The following is a 27,382-nucleotide window of genomic DNA, read 5'->3' on the forward strand; positions in this document are numbered from 1 at the left end:
AGACAATTTACCTACCAACAAAGCTCCAGGCCCAGATGGAATTCCGCCAATTGTTTTGAAAAAGTGTTCCCCTGAACTTGCCTCTGTCCTAGCTAAATTATTCAGACTATGCATACGTACTTCTTTATTCCCAAATTCATGGAAAGAAGCCAATATCCACCCAGTTCCGAAGAAAGGAAGTTCGTCTGACCCCTCCAATTACAGACCAATAGCTGTCACATCTTCTCTTGGTAAGGTATTTGAAACTTTAATTAATAAGCATATTGTTAAACATCTTGAATCCAACAACTTAATTAGTGATAGACAATACGGTTTTCGCCACGAAAGATCCACCATTGACATACTCAATCTCTTAACTCATACCATCCATCAATCAATTGATCTTTTTGGAGAAACTCATGCAGTAGCTCCTGATATCTCTAAAGCTTTCGACAGAGTATGGCATCGTTCCCTGCTGTCCAAACTCCCTTGCTATGGAGTAACGTCTTTTGTTCCTTTGATTTCTTCTTATCTTAGAGACAGGACAATAAGAGTAAAAGTAGATGATGTATATTCGAATTTCCACTCAATTAACGCCGGCGTGCCGCAGGGATCAGTTCTGGCGCCAACCCTACTTCTGGTTCATATTAATGATCTCTTATCTGTCACTCACAATCCCATTCACTCATATGCAGATGACTCAACACTACATAGTTCATTCACACTCAGACATCCATTTACAAAGTCTAATATCTCTACCTCTCAACTCAGTACAGCCATCTCCATAAATCAAGATCTATCTACAATCAGTGTACGGGGACAACACAACCTTGTCTCTTTTAATGCTAGTAAAACTAAATATATACAGTTTACTAATAGACAGATATTGCCAGATTCGTACATTACCTTCAGAGCTACTAATATTCCCATCTCCAAAAGTATTGAAATTTTTGGTGTCTCACTTAACAGTGCCTTCAGCTGGACCTCTCATGTCAGATCACTTGCTAAAACCGCCTCAAAGAAACTTCGATTATTGTACAGAGTTCGTAACTTCTTCGCCGATGAGCAGTTAGCTATAATTTATGAGTCATGTGCGCTCTCAGTTTGAATATTGCTCACCCTTGTGGGATGGTTGTGGAGAGGTTGCATTAAGACAACTAGACAAAATTCAGAATAAAGCTGTTAGAATCATTAACAACCCTGCCATTACATATAAACTACCTCCCCTGCAAGTAAGAAGGAATGTTGCCTCCCTTGCATTATTTTACAGATATTTTTTTGGCAAATGCTCAGACGAAGTTGCGTCCATGGTGACACCTCTCCATGCCTTCCCTCGTGCTACACGGGCATCTGGTAGCGCTCATGACTGGAATGTCACTCAACCATATTGCAGAACTTCTGCCTATCAGAATTCTTTCATTCCCCGAACTGCATCTCTCTGGAACTCGCTTCCCCAGAGTTGTTTTCCTCCAAATTTCAACCCACAACTGTTCAAGTCTAACTGTTGCAGATATTTTATGAACAGAGGACACCAGTAATCTGGTGTACGGATTATTTTTTTTCCCCATTTGTTTTTCCTTCCTCCGTTCTGTTATTAAAAAAATAAATAAATAAATAAAAATATATATATACGTCCCCCCAAAAAAAAAAAATTCCTCCACACACTCAAGAGACTCTCCAGCAAAATCAATCCTTTCCCACCTCTCAATCTCTGCACACTCTCACCGACATATCAGGGAAAAGGGTGGCTGAATCGATAGAGAGATGGCCTGCAATCCTATTGGACCCAGGATTGAATCCCGGTTGGGGCAGGGAACAGTTTAAGGATTTGAATTTCATAAAAGCAGACTTAACTGATCTACCAGAATACCTGCTGACATATTGTAAAAATACCCTAGCTAAAACCAGCACACCAGTCCTCTATGAAAGTCCTTGTATGTATTCAATATGGATGGTGGGTGTCAGCACTGAAGTGGTAACATGTGGAGGTGTGTAGGAGGACTATTGGGCCTTGAAATAGACCTTGAATCCTTTGCCCAGGGGGGGGGGGGAATAAAAAAAATAAAGCATTATTTCACAGTCTACCACTAATACCGCTTCATCTCTTATGCACCCACTTAACACAAACACTGCACAAGATGGAGTTGCTTCCCACAACACTGTGATAAACTGCACATGGCCACACTCTCTCTGCTTTGAATGTACTGCCACCAGCCTTAGATACTGTCACTATTGTATATACCCCATTCCATCTCTCCAGTTCCTAAATCTTTCCTCTGCCTCCCTCTCACTCTTTGTGATCAACACCAAGCCATCAGCAAACAACATCTCCCATGGGAATTCAGTTCTGAAATCACATGAGAGAGCTTCAAGTATCATGATAAACAAAATAAGGCTCAAGACTGACCCTTAATGCACACCAACATTTACGAAAAACTCATCACTCAAATCTTCATTCACTCTCATCTGGGTGCGTGCACCCTTGTACATTGTACATTTTCATAACCACTCTGACCTGCTACTCCTCAAGCCCAGGCTTTCTCACTGCCCACTTCACCACCTAACAAGGTACTATCAAAGGATTTCCGCAAATCAACAAAAACAAAGTACAGCTCCCTCTTCTTTCCTAGGTATCTTTCCTGAAGCTGTCAAACAACGAATACTGCATCAGTGGCCCCTTTACCTGGCATAAACCCAAAGTGAACCTCATCAATACTTAAAAAAGCCAAAAGCAAAAAATATAGAAATTAGCACATAAAAGACTATAAATAATATTTTTATCATGATTATAGCCATTAACTTCAACCCAATGACGTCCCATATACAGTATTTTATTCTGACTACATCTCAAAAAGTTTATATCCATGAAGAGGCTCTCTGACCAAAAGAATAAAAAACTTTTCAATTACCCCTTCACTGAAAGTGGTCCCTTTAAAACTAAATAAAATCATATACTATAGTGGCTGCAAGAACAGAACATGAATATCATTGTCATGACGGAGTTAATATGACTAAATTATTACCTGTGTGGGTGGGCAAGGAGTTGATCAGCAAAGTAGTACACCCTGGTTATTTCTCGCAAGCAAGAATTAATGGACTGAAGAAGAGTTGATGGTACACCATTACCCCAGTTTGCCGGCACCTCCACACGAACTTCACTCTCGTCTACCTCCATACCATCATCATCCAGATGTGGTGGCTGGAAAATGATAGGTGGTTAAGCCAGACCTGCTTGTGTGTCATTCTATCAAGTTTTTCTGGCTCTTGGGACCCTATCCCATCTGACTCTTAACATGGGAAAGAGGGTTTGGGTGATGATGATGATGATGATGATCAAGATGATGGCTATGTTGTGAGCAGGAACCAAGTATCAAGCAGCCTGAATGGTGTGTGAATGACTGTGTGGCCCATTTCATGACTTGCTGCTGATATTTCACCCACTTTTGTACTTTCTCTTACCTTGTTTCTAGATTCTACCTCATCTCATCCTTAGCCGGAAGAAAAAGGTCATGATAATGATGATGATGATGAAAAATTAGATACAATGGTTATGGGTTCTCATGCTGAGACTTTGGTGGAAGAATATACTGCACATTTTGGCACTGTGTACCTGAGACATTTCACTAAGGTTTAAAGGCAAAAAGGCACATGTTAACAGATTTCACACTTTTCTCCTTAAATTAATTTTAACTACAATGGAAAGCCACTTTTAAAAATAAAAATTACTTTTAATTATTTAGCATTCATTTAGGGTACTAAAGGTGTGTGCTGCTGTTGATGAATAACTCTAATCTGTCTGGCTCAGTAGACCTATCAACTACAGGCAAACAACCATCCCTGCATAGCCATACTATGCTGTAAACTAATGTTCCCTTGTAGTGCACAGTGCCTTGCCACAGCAAGGCATGAGGATGAGTGTGAAGGTTTGGTTCCCAGACAGATGTCACAATTGCATCTCACCACCCAGTTACCAGGGGCACCATAGCGGGCTCCACATAACCCTATCATTTAATTATTCAAAGTGGAAAGAAGTGTAATAAATTAAAATGGTAGGTGAGGATGCTCACCATCCATTCACTTGGTGTAGTGCTGCTCTCTGATGACTGCCCTTTCCTCTCCTCCTTCCTTCCTCCTTTCCTCTTCTGTCTTTCATTCCTTCATTTTTCCTCTTTCTTTTGTCTATGGGTGACTCTACACTGAGTGACAGGCCAAATGGTTTCCAGTACACCAGGAAACCATTTATTATGCTGGGTTGTAACCATTTAACCAAAGTATGGCACCTGGTGGTTTGGTGGGTAATTAAGACTCTCCAACTGGATTGGGCCTGTCCAGGTTTATATCCAAAGGGTGGCTGGGTTTACAGCTCATGTAATGTAAGGCTGGCCACTCTCATCTTAAATGCCAGGACCAACATGCTTAACCCTGGGCTCCTATGCTCCTCATGGGAAAACACAGGTTAGGATGATGATGACGATGATGAAAGGAAAGATGGGAGAAACAGGACGACAAAAGGGCAGACACAGAAAAAGGATGATATAAGTAAAGGCAGAAGCTAGCAGCACTACATCATGTGAGTGGATGATGGTTGCCACACTATACCACCACTAATGGTGTGCATTAAATATACCTGTGTATCTACCTCTGAATGATAATCATCTCTATCTATCTATTGCCAGACGCCTCAATCCCGTTTGGGGTGGCCACAAACAAATCGCCTCCAAGTCGCCCTGTCCCCTGCCATTTCACTGCCCTGCTCCCAACTCACACACCCCTCTCTCATATACCTCTCCACCCCATCCCTCCATCTCATCCTCGGCCTCCCCCTCCCTCTTCCCCCCTCCACCTCACTCACATACACTCTCTTCGTCAGTCTTTCACCCTCCATCCTCTCCACATGGCCAAACCACCTCAGTGTGTTCCTCATAACGCTTCCTATCACATCCACATCCACACGAAAACGCTCCTTTATATCCTCATTCATCAGCCTGTCTCTCCATGTGACTCCACAGGCTCCTCTTAAATAACTCATTTCCACTGCTCTCACTCTTGACTTGTGTCCTTCCAACAACGTCCAAGCTTCACTTCCATCCGTTAGAGTTGGTATCACAATACTGTCATGTAGTAACTTTTTCACTTCCATGCTCACACATGGATAATCATGTGGTTAAAATTAACATTTAAACTTTTAACTGGGAAAAATAATATCTTGTCTTATGTATTGTTATCATTACTGATTATTACATTTTTGGCTGCAATGCACTTAAACATCGAGTAACGTGGATAACAGGGACTAGACAAGAACAATGTTACTCAAACCTGCATCACTCAAACAATATGTCTGCATGTATAACAGTACAATGTGGTCTGGCGACTTTTCAGAACTCTCTTTTACCCCTTCTTACCACCCTACCCCACATTATTACCCTTACTTATACCCACCACCTACTAAAATCACTGAAAGAGATATAACTATTGTATTGTAATTAAGAACATGAATGGTATTAAAACAGCATTAACAAAAACAAAAGTATGGCTGGGTACCCGTGTGTTACTGATGCGTAGCTCCATGGCACTCTCCCCGTCCCACAACCCCCATGTTGTTGTTGTCATAAAGTTCCACCTTCTCTCATATTATGTAGCCTTCTGTAAGGCCATTATTCATTCTCTGGCACTCCACATAACACCCTATGAGCTTCTGAGTCAACTTCAGGACAACACTGCGAACTTTTGATCACCAGGGTTCCCAAGGACGGTCTTCTTTACCTTCTCCTGGTCCCTCTAAATCATTCTGATGGTGCTTTCATCCATGCCATGCTTTCTCATAATTTCTACCTGCTTCTTCCCCTGCTCTAACTCCTTTACTATCTCATACTTCTGGGCATACGTGAGGATGTGCCGCTTTCCGGGTGGCATGACTAAAAGTCAATGTCCTCATCTGACACTCACACACACCAAAAATTTTTTGCCGCACAGCACAAATAGAACTCGGTGAGATGCGAGAAAGGACTGAGAGCCATATGGTCAGTCGGTCCAAAATGTGTTGGGAAGTGTGAAATCAAATGAAGAATGTGGAACTGAATGCTAACTTACAAGAACACACGGATGAAACAGTAATTTTTTTCTGATTAGCAAACATTTCCGTTCCATAATTGTGAAACGCATAAATTTTTGTCTATGCATACGGCCTTAAGTGTGCCTAGGATAGGTACAAAGATGTAAGCTGGTCAATCATGGAGAGTCTGGCAGGTGATGTCATCATGCGTGACTTTCAAATTTTGTTGCCAGGCCAGTCAACTTCCCATGCGAACTCTTCTGGTAAATTACCAATATGCTGGGAATCGAACCAGGGACTCTCAGGTGAGAGCCAGGCAGCATACCACTACACCACGACCAGGTAAAAGTTAACTCACGTTGTCACAATCTTGTAACCAACGTCCCTCCAGATGATTTTTCCTGTGTACAGTACAGGTTTCTTTCTTCATTCTGACTTGCCGTAAGTGCTTGGGATAGATTAAAAGCATCTACTTGCCCGAGTGCCAGGGGGTTAACTCATCCTCTTGATACCCACAGTGGGGGCGGAGGGACGTTGGTTACAAGATTGTGACAACGTGAGTTAACTTTTACCTGGTCGTGGTGTAGTGGTATGCTGCCTGGCTCTCACCTGAGAGTCCCTGGTTTGATTCCCAGCATATTGGTAATTTACCAGATGATTTTTCCTGTGTACAGTACAGGTTTCTCTCTTCATTCCCATGTGAACTCGAGTTCTTCCCTACGTTGATTATGACCTGTTGGATTATGCTGAACGTATCAGAACAAAAACATGTTACTCAACTGCACGTTACTCAAGGACTGAGAGTATGTTCAACGATAATGAAAAGAATGTGGCAGACTTGTGAACAGTGACATGATGAGTACAGCTACCACATAAACTGTACAGTACTATGTATTTATAGAGAGACCAAGATGTTTTTACTTTAACATGACATGGTACCTTCACTTCCTGGTGAGAATGGCAATGAAGCAACTCCTATTTATTCCCCATGAATGAAATTTTACAAGGCAGGGAAAGTAACAGGCATCTGTGTCCAATATGAGGTTCCCATTCATCCATTCAAATTAGAGAGGTTTGATATACCCTTCAATAACCCATTTCAACATAAGATGTGTTTTCTAGCTGAATCAAATCATCTGGTGGTAGAAAAATTAATATATAAAGAGTGTCACTGGAAAAATTAACTGATGCATTTCCTAGCTGCATTAAACTGTCTGGTGGCAGCAAAATTAATACCTATATTTCCTAGTTACATTAAATCATCTGATGGTTGCAAAATATAAGGAATGTCACTGTATTTAAGGGATTAACAAGTGTCTGTGGACACAACACTGTTACTGTTTAGTGTCTACAACGCAACTACATATCCACAGAGTCCAGGGTGAGGTTCATACATAATGATAGGTACTACTCTTCTCAACATGAAGGAGTCAAAGGCTTTTCATTTCATTAACTCTCCTCCTCTTACTGGCTCCCTTCAACCTCTGTCTCTTCGCCACACTGTTCTATCTTTTATCTCTTTTTTATTGCTACTTCAATGGTCACTGTTCCTCTGAACTGTCTGCTTGCATCCTTCCACCACTACGGTGGGCGTGTAGTACCCATCTAGCAACAAACTCTCATCCTTTTCCAACTCTCTAATGCAAGAGTTAACCATTACTCCCAGTCCTTCCTGTATACAACAGGTCAACTCTCGAACTGTCATCCTCTGTCTGTACTTCCTACTTCCTATCATCTCCAGTTTTTCAAAAGGCAGTATGTTCAGGCATTTTGAATTGAATGGATCTTGAATTTGGCTCTCTCTAGTATTGTTTTAGTTTTTCTTGGAGGGAACGGTTTGTGGGCTCCTGGCCTTTGGTTCCTTCTTCCTTGCATTTAAAAAAAAAAAAAAGGATTACTGCCTGATTAAGCTGCTCTCCTAAGATTGTAGTTTTCATCCCATGAAAAAGGTCCCACGGCCAACCATAGTACAGTACATAGGGTTCCTCAAGAGGAAGCATGGCACCATTGTGATGACATACATACATGCAAGTGAAAAATTCATAATTTTGTCCAACTTACCTCTTCCTTCACTCTTAGTTCCTCCTCTAACGGTCCCAAGTGTTTTACTAGAGCTTGTACATCCTCTCCTAGTTTGAGGCACGTGTCCAGCAAGTGAACTTTTCGCAGGGTGGCAGATAAAGCAACCTGGAAAAACAAAAATACACCACTGATACCTTCCCCATCTTCCTGAATATGAACACAGTACATGATTTTTTTTTTTTTTTTTTTTTTTTTTTAATGCGAGGAAGAAGGAACCAAAGGCCATGAGCCGGCGATAACAGTTCCCTCCAAGAGAAAAACAAAATACAAGAGAGAGCCAAATTCAAGATCCATTCATTTCAAGATGCCTGGACACACTGCGTTTGAAAGACCGGAGATCATACGCAGCAGGAAATACAGAAAGATGGAGACAGTTCCAGAGTTGACCTGTTGCATAAATGAAGGATTGGGAGTAATGGTTAACTCTTGCATTAGAGAGTTGGACAGAAAAGGGATGAGTGTTTGCTGATAGACTGGTGCTACGTGCCAGTCGCAGAGATGGAGGAATGCATGCGGACAGTTCAGAGGAGCAGTGACCATTAAAGTAGCGATAGAAAAGAGATAAAGATGCAACAGTGCGGCGAAGAGACAGAGGTTGAAGGGAGTCTGTAAGAGGAGGAGAGTTAATGAGACGAAAAGCCTGTGACTCCACCCTACTGACAAGAGCTGTATGTGGGGAGCCTCCCCACACATGAGAGTTGTATTCCACACAGGGGCGGATAAAACCCCTGTATAGAGTCAACAATTGTGCAGGGGTAAAGAAAGAACGAAGTCGGCTTAGCACATCCAATTTCTTGGAAGCAGATTTTATAAGAGATGTAATATGATCTTTCCAAGATAAGTCCCGAGTAAATGAAACCCCAAGCATGTTCAAGGATGATGCAGAATTAAGCTGATTATTATTAAACATTAGTGGGTATACCTGTGGAAGATTCTGACGGGTTGATAGGTGTAAGAACTGAGTCTTAGATGCATTAAAAACAACAAGATTATTTTTACCCCGGTCAGAGATACGAGCCAAGTCAGACATTAGGTGTGCCATAGCCTCATCCCTTGTTTGTTGAAGTAACTGCTGAGATGGGCGTTGCGGGAACCGAATGGAAAGGTGAAGGGTGGAGTCATCAGTGTATGAGTGGGTAAGGTTAGATGTACAGCTTAGAAGGTCACTGATGAATAAAAGGAAGAGAGTTGGTAATAGGACAGAGCCCTAAGGAACACCACTGTTGATAGATCAAGGAGAACAACGATGGCCGCCTACAACAGCGGCTATAGAACGACCAGAAAGGAGGCTAGCGATGAAGGCACAGATAGAAGGATAGAAACAGTAAGAGGGCAGTTTGGAAATTAAAGATTTATGCCAGACTCGATCGAAAGCCTTTGAGATGTCAAGTGCAATGGCAAAGCTTTCACCACAGTCCCGAAAGGAGGATGACCAGGAGTCTGAAAGGTAGGTGAGAAGATTGCCAGTGGAGCGTCCCTGACGGAACCTTACTGACGATCAGAAAGAAGGTTGTGATTGGAAAGATGCCTTAAAATTTTTCTATTGAGAATTGACTCGAAAACTTTTGAAATACAGGACGTTAAAGCAATTGGACGGTAGTTAGAGGGTTGGGAGTGGTCACCCTTCTTTGGGACTGGCTGAATGAGAGCAATCTTCCAGCAAGAAGGAAAGCTACAGGTTGACAGACAAAGACGAAAGAGTTTGCCTAGGCAGGGTGTAAGCACAGAAGCACAGTTCTTGAGAACAACAGGAGGGACTCCATCAGGCCCATATGCCTTGTTAGTACTGAGGCCAGTGATGGCAGAAAATACATCAGCTGAAGAAATTTTATTGTCAGCCATGAGGAAGTCAGAGGCGGGAAGTGATGGAGGAACAGCACTGGAATCGTCTAAGGTGGAATTGGAGGAGAAAGTCTGTGTGAAGAGTTCTGCTTTATCAGTAGAAGAAATAGCTACAGAACCATCAGAGTAGAAAAGAGGAGGGAAGGATGATGAGGTAAAGTTGTTAGAAAGGTTTTTGGCAAGGTGCCAGAAGGAGCAGGAAGAATTTGAGTTGGAGAGTTGAGAGCATTTAGTAGAGATGAAATTATTCTTAGCAGTGTGAAGAACTGACTTAGAACGATTCCGGGCAGAAACGTAAAGATGATGTGATTCAGGGGTGGGTTGGCTCCGGTACCTTTTGTAGGCCCTTTCCTTGTTGCGGACAGCATTAGAACAAGCGTGATTAAACCAAGGCTTTCTTGCGTTAGTCAAAGGATATGAGAAAGGAATGTATGTTTCCATGCCCGAGAGAATAACCTCCGTAATGCGCAAGGCACACTCAGATGGCTCTCGGCCATGGAAGCAATAATCATTCCATGGAGAATCAAAGAAGTACTACCTGAGGGCCTCCCAATCCGCGGCTCGAATCCGCGGCAACTAAAGCCTATTCAATCTCTTCTGAGAAGAGCTTTAAGCTTTAGAAAGCTGGCAGCTGGATGATTGTCCAAGTGCATACATTAGTAATGGTATATTTTAAATAATTTTTATTGTATGTGTTACAATAACATTTCCAATGATAAGAGTGCTCAAATTTTATATATATATATATATATATATATATATACATATATATACATACACAGGCATTCCCCTGTTTAACGATCTAATTGGTTAAGTAAAATCCCATTGTTAGGCGGGGTATCGTATATCGGGGTACTTTTAACATGTACAGTATTTCAATGTGGACCGTTTACCAGCCTTGGGTTTCCCCTCAAACCAAGTCCAAAACCCAACTTGATGAGCCCCAAAACAGGTTTAAAGGCAATCTAAATGGCCTAACAGGTGTCAAGGAAGCTAACCTAAGCCTAACACCTGTCGATAACTCACTAAAACCAATGAATCAGATCTGAACATCGTCAAATGTAAGTCTGAAAAAAATCAAGCTTAGTAAACTGTACCCCAAAATGTACCCCAAAAAGACAATGCTCACCCCACCTGCGACTAAAACACATTAACCCGTGGAGGCTAACCTAAGCCTAACACCTGTCGATAACTCACTAAAACCAAAGAATCAGATCTGAACATCGTCAAATGTAAGTCTGAAAAAAATCAAGCTTAGTAAACTGTACCCCAAAATGTACCCCAAAAAGACAATGCTCACCCCACCTGCGACTAAAACACATTAACCCGTGGATAGCAACAACGCTTCCGTAGGTACCAGGCGCCAAGCGACGATTTGGCTGAAATTTCGAGTCATACAGAATTGAATGAAACTCACATCATCGTCTTGGACAAGTTCGCGCACATCCGGCTATATATATATATATATATATATATACTGTATATATATATATATATATATACTGTATATATATATATATATATATATATATATATATATATATACTGTATATATGATCACAAAGTCATGTGGTGGTGAGATAAAATGGCCAGAAGATGAACTGCTGGTGGCACAAACAACCCACCCACCACCCACGGTGACTGAGGTAGGTCACTGTCCTGGAAAAACAGCCTATATTTACCATGGCCTTGGCAAAGATCACGTGATTACTGTATCATCAACTCTCTCTCTCTCTCCCTTTCTTCCAGAAAAATGCCATCTCTCTCTCTCTCTCTCTCTTTCCGAGAGAGGAGGGAGGGAATGGAGAATAAGAGAGAGAGGAGGGAGGGAATGGAGAATAAGAGAGAGAGGAGGGAGGGAATTGAGAATATGAGAGAGAGGAGGAAGGGAATGGAGAATAAGAGAGAGAAGAGGGAGGGAATGTAGAATAAGAGAGAGAGGAGGGACAAAGTTTATGCCTCATCTCCTGACTCAAAGGGACGCTCCTTTGCCATTCCCGTATTTGTTCTCTCTCTCTCTCTCTCTCTCTCTCTCTCATGTGTGTGTTTGTGTGTGTGTGTGTGTGTGTGTGTGTGTGTGTGTATATGTGTGCATATCCCATTTATCTCTCTCACTCGTGTGTGTGTGTGTGTGTGTGTGTGTGAGTGCATATCCCATTTACCTCTCTCTCGTGTGTGTGTGTGTGTGTGTGTGTGTGTGTGTGTGTATTTACCTAATTGTGATATACAGGAAATGAGCTACACTCGTAAGGTCCCGTCTCTGTTTCTCAGTAAGTCAAACTTAGCTTTAAACTCGTTTAAGTTTTTAGACTGGACGATCTCTCTGTCCAGGCTATTCCACAGGTCTATACATCTATAAGGAAAACTATATTTCTTGATATCCTTCAAGCACCCTGGTTTCTTCAGTTTCATTCCGTGTCCTCTTGTTACTCTCTTATCCCGTACAAACAGATCTTCTTTGTCAATTTTATCTACTCCCACCATGGTCCTGAACACTGCAATCATGTCGCCTCTTTCCTTTCTTCTAAAGAAGGCAAATCCAACTTTTCCAGTCTCTCTGTGTACGACAGATCTGCCAGACTGGAGACCACTTTGGCTGCTGTTCTTTGTATTCTCTCAATCTTGTTTATATCTTTCTTTTTGTGTGGGGACCACAGTGCTGCTGCATATTTTAACCTGAGGCAAATCATGACCACCATTAATTTTTTCATCATCTCCTCATCCATATAATGAAAAGCTACTCTTACATTAGTCAGGAGTTTATGTCTCTCTAACTGCCTTGTTAATGTGTTTTTCAGGTGACAAACTGTCCTGGACCAGCACTCCCAAATCTTCCTCTTCTCTCGCTTTTGTGATTGGTTCAATACCCATCAAATAATTCAATGATGGCCTCTTGGTACTTTTACCCATTTCCAATATTTTACATTTCTTTGAATTAAGTTTCATTTCCCACATCCGGCTCCAATCGTGTATCTTATCCAGATCCTCCTGCAGGATTTTACAATCCTCCTCAACCTCTACCTTCCTCAAGATCTTTGCATCATCTGCAAACAGACTTGCATAACTGTTCACTCCATCTACCATATCATTTACATAAATCAGGAACATTAGTGGCACGAACACCGAGCCCTGTGGGACTCAACTTGTTACTTCCCTCCATCCAGACATCCTATCCTTTATTACTGTCCTCATTTGTCTGTCTCTCAAAAAGTCTCTCATCCATTCCAGGAGGATCCCCTTCAGTCCTCCTATATGCTCTAGTTTCCACATTAGTCTCAAATGGGGTACCTTGTCAATGGCCTTCTCTAAATCTAAATACACACAATCCACCCAACCATCTCTCTCCTGTAGCCGACAATCGCTCTTCAGTAAAAACTCAACAAGTTGGAAACACATGACCTTCCACTTCTAAATCCAAAATGGCTATCAGCCAAAATATTCGTCTCTTCCAGATATTTTATCCATCTATCTTTCAGAATTCTTTCGCACAATTTTGCAACCATGCTGGTTAGGGACACTGGTCTATAATTCAGGGGTTCTTCCCTGTTTCCTCCCTTATAAATTGGTACCACATTTGCCCTCTTCCATTCTTGAGGCACTTTCCCCTCTTTCAGGGAACATACAATTAGACTGTGAATCTTATCAGCCAGTTGTTTTCTGCATTCCTTCAGTACCCAATTAGAGATTCCATCTGGTCCTGGGGCTTTCCTTACATCCTGAGTTTCCAGTAATTTATATACTTCCTGTACTTCCACTTTTATATTTTTTACCATTACATTTGTAGTCACTCCCTCCCCTTCCTCAAACTCCTTTTCTTTAGTGAAAACTGACTGGAAACATTTGTTCATTATTTCTGCTTGCATTGCTGCATCTTTATAGACCTCTCCTTCTACTTTTAGCTTGGTGATTCCTTCCTTTTGTTTCAGTTTGCCACTGACAAATCTATAAAACAGTTTGGGTTCTTCCTTACATTTATCTATTATACTTTTTTCAAATTTCCTTTCTTCCTCTCTACATATTCTTGTGTATTCATTTCTAGTTCTTTTATATTCATCCTTTGTTCTGTCGTTACCTCTCTTTCTCCAATTATTCCACGCCGTCTCTCTCTCTTTTTTTGCTATCATACACCTTCTATTAAACCTCTCCTTTTTCCTGTTTTCTTTCCCCCTTACTCTTGGCACAAATTTTTCCACTCCCAAATTATAGAGGTCTAGAAAAATATCCCACTTCCTCTGTATCTGTCTTGTTTTTCTTAATTTTCTCCAATCAGCATTTTCGAAAAATTTTCTCAATCCTGTAAATTTTGCTTTCCCAAAGTTGTATCTTCCCTGCCTGTAAAGCTTGTCTCTTGGTTCCACGTTCCCTGTTATCATCTGGAACTCAATGACCACACAATCGCCTTTTCCAATAGGACACAGATATTTCAAGGATTCTATTACATCGGGTTATTTGGTAAACAGTAAGTCTAGTCTTGCTGGTATGTCCTCGCCTCGGAACCGTGTCTCTTCTTTGACCCATTGTGTCATCACATTGTTCATTGTTTTTCTCAATCATTTTCTGTAAATAACTAGCTATGTGTGACAACATTTCCTGGTAATCATCATCACTCCATGCTCTTGTCTTAGGGGGAACATACACTACTGCCATATCTCTCTTGCTATTCTCTCCAGTTTCTAATTTCATATTTATCGCTTCGGCCCTGCCTTCTCCCATTTCCACGGTATCCACATTTATGTTGTTCTTCATTGCTATCATCACTCCTCCTGTTTTTTCTTTTCTGTCTCTTCTCCACACTTTGGATTTACCATCTCCCATATGAACACCAATATCTTCTCTTAATTTGGTCTCTACAAAGCACATAACATTACGTTTATGTACCCTCAAAAAATTGTTGGTTTCTAGCCTTGCCAATATTAAACCATCAACATTAGTATATGCCACTTTCCAATTATTTTTGATGTTTTAATACCCTCTTTTCTCCTCTCCGCCAGTACCACTTCCTTAATTTCTGATCCATGACTCTCCAATAAAACAGTCTTCTCTTCCTCCGTTCTCTGTTCGTTTTTACCTTTGCTTCCTTTACTAACTCCTTTATTTTAGCTTCTTCTTCCTCATTTGCATCTCTCCTTATCCAAACATTTTTTAACCCTTCCTTGTCTGATAATTTCCATGTTCTACTGATAATTTTGTTTACTGTTGCCTGAGACTTAAACTTTACCTTCAATGGCCTTGCCCCTCCTTCCTCGTACTTTCCTAACCTAAACACCTCTTCAATCTCTTCTTGAGCTTTGTTGTACTCCTCCATGATTACTGATATTATTTCTTTAACCCGTCACATCCCAACCAATTTCGCACCTTCGTTACCCCCCAATCCCGAGCTATTTTGGAACTTTTTTTTTTTGGCTAAAACCTTTGCTTTTGGTGAGAATCATCGAAAATTCATAGAGAAATCGCTCACCTGAGGTTTAAAATACTCGATACAGGTAGCAGTACTCCTTACCTTACCGGGTTTTCTATCAGGCTGGCTCCAAAGAAAACGAGTTCTATGGGAGGGTAACTATTCCACACCACTCATAAACAGTATTTACTTATTTATTTGGTACGAATTTATATGTAGCACAAGAGTATATTGGTTTTCAAACAGTAATACAGGCATTATTTGCATTGTTTCACTCACTAACTCATCAACATACCTGACCTTTTTGGGCGACATTACCTGATCATCATTTCTGACTGTTTCTTCCTCTAATGCTATGTAAACTTTGTCCTCCACATTTTCATCGATTGAGGAATCACTCTGACCTTGTCACTGGTAAAAGGTGACTTGCTGAGACAATGCCATGCAGGGGGGGGGGGTTATGCGGTGTAAGGCATTGTTGCTGCCTGGCATCTTGTAGAGGAATAGAGGAAGGTGTCCCGTGTATACGTACCAAAAATCATGCGCGAAAATTGAAAATTGTGCAAATTATGAACCATGCAATTGTGCCACTTACCAGTATGTCGTCAGGACTGGCAGTTACATAATGTTTGCAACGTACCCATACATCGACGGGATGCCTCGGGTTAATTTTACTCAGTTCTTCTCTTTCTCTTTCTAATCTTATTGTCATATGTTTTTCTTTAACTCCTGAAATTATTACACATATTTTCTTATCTGCTACATCCCTAACTAAAAATTCTCTACTTCTCAGCACCCTAACAACTTCCCTCTCCACCTTTTCCTTGCTTTGTAGTTCTATAATCTCTTTCAAATTTACATTTCCCTCTTCCTGAATTTTCTTCCACCCCTTATGTTGCTCCTTGATTTCTTTAATGTGATCGTCCTGTATTCTTGATGTGGATTCATACTCATCTAGTTTGCTTTTCCTGTCTCTTTCTTCTTCCAACCTCTTATTCTCCCTCTTAAGCTGTTTTATTTCATTTGAGGCTGATTCATTGGTCACTTTTAATTCAGTAACTTCTCTTTCTTGTTTGTCACTAAGTGTACAAATTTTTTCCAGTTTATTTCGCAGACTTTCGATCTCGTTTTCCTGCTCTATAGTCTGTTCCTGTATCTCTTTAATTCCTGCCCTTACCTTTTTTCTCTCCTGGCCATTCCTCTCCGCTGTGTGTGTTTGTGTATGTGTGTGTAGATCCCCTAGCGCCTGATGAGGGGTTGGCGGCGTCACGGAAGGAAAATTAGTGCGCGTTCCATGGTGTCCCCGTGTGTGTGCGTATTCTGAGCGTCTATGGGGCAGTCCATGGGTGGTATCGAGAGTTGCCACCTGCCCCTATTTCTCATACAAATTTCAACCACCTACTCCTCGTGGCGCAGTTTTGGTACACCTTTGAAATTTGTGCTCTTTTGAGGCCTATCGACTCCGGTAAGTCCCAAATGAGAGTTAATCGAAGTCTAAAAGGACTTTATAAATCAAACTATAAACACAATTTTAGTCTGAAATATAATCAAAATTGGTAAGAAAAATCAAAACCCATCGTTAAATCCGGGTTTGGCCATTGTTAGGCTGGGTATGGTGCAATTTCTACCCCAATCATTAAGCCGGGGTATCGCATCTAGGGGTATCGTATATCGAGGTATTACTGTACATATATATATATATATATATACAGTAATCCCTCCAATATCCGACATAATAGAGCCATAGGCATGTCCGGATAGTGGTCCTGTCCGGATATTGGGCCCCAGCTTATGGACTTGTACTTATGGACCCTAACTCTGAAAAACACCTATACAACTCCCTCTGGACATGCATTGCACCTATTTAAGACCCAAATCACACCAATAAGGGACTTTAAAGACTGAAATAAATGCAAAAGAACCATAAAATGAGGTTTTAGAGGTGAGTTTATACAATATTAAACATTCTGGGTTCTTACAAGTCCCTTGCTCCTGGACTGGTTTGAACCGCCAGTTTGCAGTCCACAGTTAATCCTCTGCACTCTAAATTCTAATTTCTTAACACTGACCAACACTGTAAATTCCTGTGTGTTCTAGTGGCAAGGTATTGCAGTTTATTCACAAAAAACAAGCACCTGTGGCTTGCACTGTTATGAGTATCTGCTCTCCATCGGAGTTAAGCTGTGACTGTTGATGTTGGTGGGGTAACAGAGTTGCCAGATTGCAACAGCCACATTACCAATCTCCTCAACTTTCATTGTCAAATATAACTTTTCATTACCAAATTCGTAAAGCTAGCATATATTCTTCACTAATTATATATACAAGTGGAAATACATGTAATCACTCTCCTTATAACTAACACCATGTTGATTATTTTCACACTATGTAGGGTAGCAGATTAATCAGAGAGAGCAAACAATCCACCATCTCCATCCTGTGTATCCTCATACATGTGAAAAATCCATTTGGTAATGCATTATTCTAATTCATTACCAAACGAATTTTTCATTACCAAATTGGCCCACACTTGGTAATGAAAAATACCAAATGGCAACCTGACAGGGGAGGGGGGAAGGGGAGGAAAGAAGGGGTGAAGGGACCATGGTGTAACAGCTGTTCGGCGCCAGGCGGGAATTTCAAATTATGGGAGGGAAAAAAGTCAGATTTTTTTCGAATTTTTTGCGGTTTTGGCCCATTTTGGGAATATTGGATCCCAGGAGGATTATGTCCGGTTAGTGGGGATGTTCGGATATTGGACATTCGGATATTAGAGGGATTACTGTATACATATATCTATATATATCTATATCTATCTATCTATATATCTATCTATCTATCTATCTATCTATATATATACAGTATATATATATATATATATATATATATATACAGTAACCCCTCCAATATCCGGATCAATAGAGCCATCGGTAGGTTCGGATATTGGTTTCGTCCGGATATTGGGCCCCAGCTTATGGACCCTAACTCAGAGAAACACCTATACAACTCCCTCCGGACATGCATAGCACCTATTTAACACCCAAATCACACCAATAAGGCACATAAATGACTGAAATAAATGCAAAAGAAACATAAAATGTGGGTTTAGAAGTATGTTCATACATTAATAAACATTCTGGTACTTATGGACTCTAACCGAACCTAACTCTGAAAAACACATTCCTACTGCACATGCATAAGGTAAGTATAGTATGGAAAGAAGTACAGTATGACACATTCTGGTAAGTATAGTATGGAAAAAAGTACAATATGAAACATTCTGGTAAGTACAGTATGGAAAATAGTACAACATGAAACATTCTGGCTACTTACAGCAAGTCCCTGGGCACCTCGATGAATAACCGCCTCCTCTCGGACTCTGACAGTAAGAACGATTTCCTGAAGCACTTGCACTACACTCTTCCTGAAGTCTTGCACTGAACTTAGTCACTAACACACAGAAGTCCGTTCTCTTCACAGTGTTCACTTTAGTCCAAATAATGTTCCATTTACTTTAAGTGTTGCACATTAACTTTTCCCAAGTTTTTTTAGTTTTCCAAAGCCAAAACAAAGAAGGTTAGTTACGTTAAATTTCTTTTCTACTGAGTCTTTTCTCCCAACTTGAAAACCTTAACACAACACACCGTTTTTTTCACTGCACAACACTCAAAATTCCCGTGTGGTCTAGTGGAGAAGTTCTTGCTGTTTATTCACTGTCAGAGTCCGAGAGTATCACTGGCAGGCGACCAAGGGGTGCATCAGTGGGTCGTGGTGATGGCGTACCGACTACAGAAGACTCTGAAGATAGCCGCAAACTCACATCGAGCGATGACTCCACTGTAGCTGATGTGCTGGGCTGTGGCTCGGAGCATGAGGGCCTGTCTTGGGGAGGCAACGGAGTGGAACCAGGGCTTGGCACAGCGGGGGTCACGGGCCTGAAAAAACTGTCAATCGTTGACTGACGCAAGGACCGACGATTCTGGCGATTGATGATGCGCTGCCGGAAAGCACACTTCCTCCACGAGTCCCAAGGGCCCCATCTCCCTGTCGCAGTACGGGTGTTCCAGGTAGTCTAGGACGAACTCTAGATGTTCCCGGAGTGCGCTCAGCTTGGGGATGGCTGGAGTAGTGTCCTGCTGAGAGGAGTCCGCATCATCATCGCCTTTGTCGTCGGAATCTTCAAGTTCGGGACTGACACCAGCAACCAAAGACGCGATCTCGATATCAGACAACGTCTGATACCCAGGATCGCCCTCGTCGTCGTCCAACCACTCACGAACATCGTCCACATCAACATCGTCGCCGTGCGTACGTAGCCGTGCATGGAAGTCATCCATGTCAAACCCCAGGAAATCGTACTCCACATCTGTTCCGAGAAGCAGACAAGACCAACCATTTTCAAGAGTTTTCACAGGGACTTCCTTCCATGCACTAGCCCAGTTGTACAGTGCAGACTTGATGTTGTAGCGGCGAAGGTTTTCCAAAGTCCGCTTGCCTCGAGTGTCACGTCCTTCCCTGCGCTCATCCTCGTCCTCGAGGACAACCATCACCTCGTCCAGGAACTTCCGACAGTACAGGCGCTTTGTTGCCACGATCACTCCTTGGTCCATTGGTTGAATGAGAGCAGTCGTATTAGGTGGCAGAAACATGCACCTAATACGGCCATTTTCAGCAACCAAGTCCTTGTCGCACGGGTGGGCAGGTGCATTGTCGAGGAGAAGGAGAGCCTTTACCTGGTCGCGAGGAATTCCCAGTGTCTTCGTCTGGTACTGGATGACCTCCTTGACGAAGTGACGGTGAAACCAGTCTTTGAAAATCACAGCTGTGAACCATGCTTTCAAAGAATGGTACCATACGACAGGAAGGACATCCATCACCCCACGAAGGCACCGAGGCTGCTTTGCACGGCCAACAATAACGGGCTTAAGCCGGTGCATGCCGTTAGCATTGGCACAACACAAAGCAGATATCCGTTCCTTAGAAAGCTTGCGGCCAGGTACACGCTTCTCCGTCTCATCGGCTAGAGTGTTCGTTGGCACCGAGCGATAGAATAGGCCAGTTTCTTCAGCGTTATAGACTTGACCGAGAGTGAGGCCCTCCCTGTCGATCAAGCCTTTCACCTTGTGCCGAAACTCGTCCACTCCATCCTCGTTAGCGTCCAATGCTTCGCCATGTGCTTTACGGTTAGTAAGGCCATGTCGCAACTTGAACGCGAAGAGCCAACCCTCGGATGCCTTGAAGTCAAGGGCGTCGTGAAGCCTTGCAAACTTCTCAGCAGCAGCCTTCAGCTCCGTTCCACGTACCATCACACCAGCTGCACGTTGCTGTCGATACCAAATCAACGTGGAGCGGTCGATCTCTGCATACTTGGGGGTAAACATAATCTTCCTCTCCACGTTGCGTTTGCTTCTCGACGAGAAGTCAGCCGTGTACTGCATGAGCTTGTCTCGGGAGCGCTTGATATCGAACAAAATCGACCGGGCCAGGTTGAACTCGCGGAGAATGCGTGAAAAAGACCAACCCGCATCAACCTTCTCCAATATCTCCCGTTTCTTCTCCAGAGTCAACACCACTCTCTTCCTTTTCTCAGGAGGCGGGGCCACCATCACACACACTAAGAGTAGGGCAGAGAGCAGCAGGAGGCCTTGCAGCAAGTACGGCACCACCACAAAAGCGAACACATGGGCAGCCATGGCGAACAGCGTAGGTCTAGTCGCGGTGAGAGACAGGCGGGAAGTGGGGAGGATGCAGCGGCGCTCTATCGGACGTCAGAGGAATGACGAACCAAAACAATGCTCTCACGCGGCGCGCGCGACAAGTTCAAATTACGGACAGCAAAAAATCTATTTCTTTTTAAATTTTTTTGGATTTTCGGACCATTTTGAGAATGTTTGATCCCAGGACGATAAGGTTCGGTTAGTGGGGATGTTCGGTTATTGGGCGTCCGGATATTAGAGTGATTACTGTATATATATATATATATATATATATATATATATATATATATACTGTATCTATATATATATATATATATTATGTATATATATATATATATATATATATATATATATATATATATATATATATATACTGTATATATATATATATATATATATATATATACTGTATATATATATATATATATATATATATATATACTGTATATATATATATATATATATATATATATATATATATACAGTATTTATATATATATATATATATATACAGTAGTGCACCAACTTTCGCTACAGCAGGATTCGCGGAATCCACTTTCGTGGCATGCACCAAATATTCCCTAACTTCCACTTTCGCTTGAAAAAAATCGATTTTCGCGCACAAATTTTGGGTTTGGGACAATATTTTGAACTTTGAATTTCCTGCACCACCCGCCCACAACCCACCGCCATCTTGAATGATGTTATGTCAACACTCTGTCCACCCATTCCCGCCATTGTGTACGAGCGTGCTAGCTCCATTGTGTTGGATTCTCACGGTTCAATGGCCTCTACTATACCTGGTAGTGTGGGGAAAGGGCCTGGTGGTGTGGGGGGAGAGCCTGGTGGTGTGGGGGGAGGGCCAGGAGGCAGTGGTGGTGATAAACAGTGGCCGGGACATTCAAAGTCGGGAGGAAAGGATACTTGCCCCCAACATCCATTAAACACCTCAACCTGGTCTCTGTGGTATGTTTCTCCTCATATAATGTGTACTGTACAGTTTTTATTGTTTGTATCTCACAATGCAATGTACAATAGTGATTTGATGTACTGTATTGCAAGTGAAAATGAAAATCTGATGTTACTTTAGGATAACCGGGAACCAATTAGCCTTTTTGCCATGAAGACAATGCCCCAACTTTCGCTAATTCCACTTTCGCGCATTATTTTTGGACCCAATTAGGCGCAAAAATTGGTGTCCCACTGTATATATACAGTATTTATATATATATATATATATATATATATATATATACACTTTAAGGAATTGTTGAACATAGAGGATGGAAGTAATGCGAGTATAAGTGGCTGGGGAATGGCTGGGAGAAGGAGGGAGGTGAGAAGACAGGAAGAAATCAGTAGGACAGAAGTTTTGGAAGCAATGAAGAAAGTTAAATCAGGGAATGCCCCAGGAATTGATGGAGTGTGTGGTGAAATGCTGAAGCATGGGGGAGAGATAGTAGTAGAATGGATGTGGAAGATGTGCAGATTGGCCTGGGAGGAAGGTAGAGTCCTGGAGGATTGGAAGTCAGGTATAATTATTCCCTTGTACAAAGGAAAAGGGGAAAAAGAAGTGTGTGGTAATCATAGGGGCATTTGTCTTCTTAGTACAGTATACAGTACCCTCGCGTCCAGCACAGTAATATTGTCATGCATGGGTCATGTGTTGGACCAAAAATGTGTTGCACTAACAATAGAGCTTATGGGGAAAAATGAATTATGTCAGCAACCCTCGGAAAAGTCACCCTAAATACCTACCATATACCTATACATATATTGGTACTATTGTAATTATAATAAATGGTACTGTGCTATGAATGATAACTAACCTTTTAGGATAGTGTTGGTGGGCTTGCTGGGAATGGAAGGTGGTATCCAAGGCTGTAGTTAGTCCTACTGGGTCCCCGGAGGATGGCTGCTGGCGTCACTAGCGGGTAATGGCTATTGCTCCTCCTCAACCTCCCTCATAAATCCTTCGAAATCAAACCTCCCTCATAAATCCTTCAAAATCACACTCAGAATCACTATCTTCGTCCATTAATCCTCGGCAAAGTGCATGCTTCTCACACTGTTGCCAGAGCCCCGTCTCGTGACTGTGGAAAGTGATCGCCGTCGCTGACTCGGTAAAGAATAAGGAGAAGCAACTTTGTTTAAAAACTGGTACGCACGCCGATGAGAAGGGTTTCAAAATGATTGATATTTATTCTAAAATATTAATATGTATTCAGTGTCAGGCTAAATGTTCAATGCTGTAGTACGATAAATTCTCTGTCGAGTCGCCTGGGTTTTGGTCACACTGTTTTGCCCATCGTATCCTCGGCAGGAATCCATCCAGATGAATTCCAAATGCCCGTGGTATCATTGGCAATTACCACGTTACCGTTCCGATTTACCATCGTATCCTCGGCAAACCTGGTATGAAGTGCCGTGTGATAGCCTTCGGTTGCCAGGATCTTAAGTTTTTTATTATGATCACGTTGGCTTCATTCATGTCATAGGCCTTGGCAATGTCAACTTTCCTCTCCCCTTTCTTCTTCCTCTCGATGCTTTCTAGCTTGGTGGCCTGAGGGAGGTGCCGACGCTTCTTGGGGTTCTCAGAAGACTTCCTAGGCATCGTGAGCAGGGTAAAATGCAGTAACAAGGGCAGAAAATGCAGCAAGAAAAAAGCACCTTCCAATGCAATTATGCGACTGAGTGGCTCTGTGGCGGGAGAAATGTAAACAAAACATCACGTGACACCAGAAGCGTTTTTAATTGGGCGGCATCACGATCACGTCACGATAGCGGGCGGGGAAGGCTACTTGATCAGAAGTTTTTCATTGGCTATCATCATCATGGGAATGTCCAGTATGGCCGTGTTGGACCGGGGGTGATCGTGCTAGAGTGAACTCTGCGGATTTGGCCTACTTCTCGGAGCTCTGTGCGTGTTAAGCTAACACACTCGTGCTGCAGTAATTAAATCGTATTAAATAATACTAATTAATTGCTCACCGTGCTGGACTCGAATCGTGCTGGACTAACGCGTGCTGGACGCGAGGGTACTGTAATAGGAAAAGTGTATGGTAGGATACTTATTGATAGAGTTAGAGAAAGAACAGAGAAATTAGTTGGAGAAGAACAGGGAGGCTTTAGGAAGGGAAGAGGTTGCATAATCAGATATTCATTCATAGTTCTTTAGTGGAAAAGTTTCTAGAGAAGGGAATGAAGTTGTATGCGGCTTTCATGGATTTGGAGAAAGCATATGACAGGGTGGATAGACACGGATTGTGGAAAGTGTTAAGAATATATGGAGTAGATGGGAAGTTGTTGAATGCTGTGAAGAGTATGTACGATGGTGCGAAGGCTGCAGTGCATGTGGATGGTGAACTAAGTGAATTTTTCTCTTTGAAAGTTGGATTGAAACAGGGATGTGTCATGTCTCCATGGTTGTTCAATCTGTACATGGATGGGGTAATACAAGAGGTACAAGGTAGGGTAGTGGATGTTGGAGTGGCCCTGGTGAGAGAGGATAGTGTTTGGAAACTCCCTGTACTGTTGTTTGCAGATGATACTGTGTTGTTGAGTGAAGACGAAGGAGAGCTGCAAGGCTTGGTGGATGAGTTTGGGGGATTGTGTAAGAAACGGAATCTAAAGGTGAATGTAGGGAAGAGTAAAGTGATGGTCTTTGAGAGAGGTGAAGTCAGTGAATGTACAGCGAGGCTGGATGGTGAGGAATTGGAAAATGTGAGTACGTTTAAGTACCTGGGTAGTGTGATGAGTAAGGATGGAGGTTTGGAGGGTGAAGTGCTTGAAAGGGTACAGCAGGGAAGAAAGGTTGCTGGTTCTTTGAAAGCAGTGATAAGAAACTGGCAAGTGAGCATGGAAGTGAAAAAGTTACTACATGACAGTATTGTGATACCAACTTTAACCGATGGATGTGAAGCTTGGACGTTGTTGGAAGGACCCAAGTCAAGAGTGAGAGCAGTGGAAATGAGTTATTTAAAAGGAGCCTGTGGAGTCACATGGAGAGACAGGCTGATGAATGAGGATATAAAGGAGTGTTGTGGTGTGGATGTGGATGTGATAGGAAGCATTAGGAGGAACACACTGAGGTGGTTTGGCCACGTGGAGAGGATGGAGGGTGAAAGACTGACGAAGAGAGTGTATGTGAGTGAGGTGGAGGGGGGAAGAGGGAGGGGGGGGCCGAGGATGAGATGGAGGGATGGGGTGGAGAGGTATATGAGAGAGAGGGGTGTGAGTTGGGAGCAGGGCAGTGAAATGGCAGGGGACAGGGCAACTTGGAGGCGTTTTGTTTGTGGCCACCCCAAACGGGATTGAGGCATCTGGCAATAGAGAGATAGATAGATAGATATACATACATACATATACATATACATATATATATATATATATATATATATATATATAATTGAGCCGGTGAAGGTTTATATCCAAAGGGTGGTTGGGGTTGATTGCTCATGTAATACCACTCAGGGATGAGTGAGGCTGGTCACTCTCATCTTAATTGTCGGGACCAACTGCCTAGCCCTGGACTCTTACACTCCTCATGGGGCAATGTAGGAATGGATGATGGATGGATGGATATATATATATATATATATATATATATATATTATATTCATCATCTAAACCACCTGCGTTGCCCCAAGAGGAGCATAGGAGCCCAGGGCTAGGCAAGTTGGTCCTGACACTTAAGATGAGAGTGACCAACCTCACTCATCCCTGAGTGGCATTACATGCACAATAAACCCCAACCACCCCTTGGATATAAACCTGCACTGACTCAATCAGGTTGGATCACCTTAATTACATACTAAAACCAAGCGCAATAGTTTGGTTATATGGTTACCACCCAGTGAAGTAAATGGTTTCCTGGTGTACAGGAAACCATTTGGCTTGTCACTCAGTGTCCAGTCACCCATAGAAAGAAGGAAGAGGAAAGAATGAAGGAATGAATGACATAATAGGAAGGAAAGAAGGAAGGAAGAGAGGGAAGGGCAGCAACCCCAGAGCACCACTACATCACGAGAGTGGATGGTAAGCAGCCCCACCTACCACCTTAGAGAAAGAGAGAGAGAGAGAGAGAGAGAGAAGGAAAGAAGGAAGGAAGAGAGGGAAGGGCAGCAACCCCAGAGCACCACTACATCACGAGAGTGGATGGTAAGCAGCCCCACCTACCACCTTAGAGAAAGAGAGAGAGAGAGAGAGAGAGAGAGAGAGAGAGAGAGTTATTTGCACAGATTAATTTTAAAATGAAGCCCTACAAAGTCTACCAAACGGTATACATATGTGTGAAAATTTTCAGTCATCACGTACTGATTCATCTGATGAGGGTCTGTTGTATTTTTGCCATTACCCTCAGGATACATTATGATATACAATAAAGGGCAACTTTTTATACTGTACACATACAGACAGACAGTATACTCCTTGTCGTTTGTAAATCACAATGTCTCTTGTTGTTCCCACAAAAATGTATCTTAACTTATACTGTAAATGGACAATCTTCACGTTATTCTGTGAATCTCAATTCTGAATAGTAACACTGACCTTGGCGCGTGTCTGTGGAACCGTTGCCATTAGTTCCAAAAGCAACTCATAACCATTTTTTTGATCAACTGATGGTGCTCCTTCCACTGGCTCCAACTTCTCTGATTCCACCATTTCACCACTTTCCTCTTTCTTTGCTTCCATTTTCAATGCTGTATCTAATCTCGTACACTCTGTCTCCTCCACTGGCTCCGCATCCCTTACTTCTAGGGGTTCCCCAAGGAAAAATTTCAATCCAAGTGATGTTCTAGTGATGCTGTCAATAGTTCTGAAAAGCACAAAAAACAAGTCACTGGGATACAGGAAACAAAATGAATGTTCTAGATACCATTTATAAACCTTGCTCTTTGATACTACAACAGCAGCAATAATACAGTACTACGATTGTACCATATACCGTAAGTCCTACTGTCATGGGAGAGCTGAATGCTCATCAGTGCTTATATGAATGGGACAATATGCAATATCGTGTACATGAAACAGAATGCTGTCCAACATGAAGCAACATATACAAAAATTATCATCATTCGGACCTCCTTTCCCACCCTAGTGCAGGGTGAGGAGTAGCAACGTCCAGACTGCCTAAGTCTGCCCAATCCAATGGGCCAGGCTTCCATTAACTCATCATTCAAGCCCCCAGAATCCTGGCTCTATCTGATATGCCATCACATAAATGTATCCAATTGTGTCAATATACAAGCAAATACACATGCTAAATGATCATCAACATATACATAAAAGAACACAAATGTACAACTGAAC

At 42.2% G+C, this 27,382-nt stretch overlaps 1 protein-coding gene across 1 annotated transcript in view; it reads right to left on the reverse strand.

The window, feature by feature from the left end:
- Nucleotides 1–27,382, reverse strand: part of vir (VIR_N domain-containing protein) — a 100,279-nt gene that overhangs the window by 39,533 nt on the left and 33,364 nt on the right. The window contains exons 12-14 of the mRNA XM_080271890.1: nt 26,621–26,888; nt 8,093–8,218; nt 3,003–3,178 (exon numbers count right to left, since the gene is read on the reverse strand). Of these exons, the coding sequence (XP_080128016.1) occupies nt 3,003–3,178; nt 8,093–8,218; nt 26,621–26,888 (570 nt within the window). The remainder of the gene's footprint in view (nt 1–3,002; nt 3,179–8,092; nt 8,219–26,620; nt 26,889–27,382) is intronic.

This window comes from Coenobita brevimanus, chromosome 1 (assembly GCF_032717465.1).
Source record: "Coenobita brevimanus isolate Jiangsu-jjx chromosome 1, ASM3271746v2, whole genome shotgun sequence".
Taxonomy (NCBI): Eukaryota; Metazoa; Arthropoda; class Malacostraca; order Decapoda; family Coenobitidae; genus Coenobita; species Coenobita brevimanus.